The sequence below is a fragment of the Octopus bimaculoides genome, unplaced genomic scaffold (assembly GCF_001194135.2).
Source record: "Octopus bimaculoides isolate UCB-OBI-ISO-001 unplaced genomic scaffold, ASM119413v2 Scaffold_133935, whole genome shotgun sequence".
In the NCBI taxonomy this organism is placed as follows: Eukaryota; Metazoa; Mollusca; class Cephalopoda; order Octopoda; family Octopodidae; genus Octopus; species Octopus bimaculoides.
This window is the reverse complement of record NW_026412760.1, coordinates 1,831-2,430: the sequence shown is the minus strand read 5'-3', so window position 1 is coordinate 2,430 and position 600 is coordinate 1,831. Positions and strand designations below refer to the sequence as shown.

General features: G+C 35.7%; 1 protein-coding gene across 1 annotated transcript in view; it reads right to left on the bottom strand.

The window, feature by feature from the left end:
• The window catches only part of LOC106880768 (chitinase-3-like protein 1), a gene marked incomplete at its 5' end in the record, with an annotated part of 12,366 nt that overhangs the window by 9,948 nt on the left and 1,818 nt on the right, over positions 1–600 (bottom strand). The window contains one exon of the mRNA XM_014930866.2: positions 524–594. Coding sequence (XP_014786352.2) covers positions 524–594 — 71 coding nt within the window. The remainder of the gene's footprint in view (positions 1–523; positions 595–600) is intronic.

Sequence of the window (600 nt, the reverse complement as noted above, 5' to 3'; positions counted from 1 at the left end):
GTTATTCTCTTACTGGTTTCAATCATTAGGCTGCAGCCACTCTAGGGCACCACCTTCAAGGGGTTTAATCAATCATATTGACCCTAGTGCTTATTTTGATATAATCGTACGAATTCTTTCGATTATTAATTATCGACATGCGATATAAACTCCGATATAAAGGAGGCATTATCTCTTAACGGTACACAGAAACACACTTACAAAAGCAAACAAAACACACACACAAGTTTGCTGTAGTTAGACTACAATTCATAATGCCCTCGTTGTGGAAAGCAAACAAATAGATCTTCTTTTAGCATAGAATAAAAATAAACGAGACGTTCTTAACATGTATCATTCTTGGTTGCTTATTTAATAGCGAATACATGTCCGCCATTCTTTTGTTTAAAAAGAGAAATTACCGCAATGTCTAAATATGTTAATGACATCTGCAGAAAGTCGTCAGAAACTTCATTGATAATTAGACAAGAATAACTAAGGCGTATCTAATGTGCAAAGGGGGAAATGAAAGAAATGTACTTACGTGTTTAATGTACCAATATCATAAGCTCTGTCAATCAAACGAGCTTCTGAGCCCACAACAACGCCAATGAGCAAAGG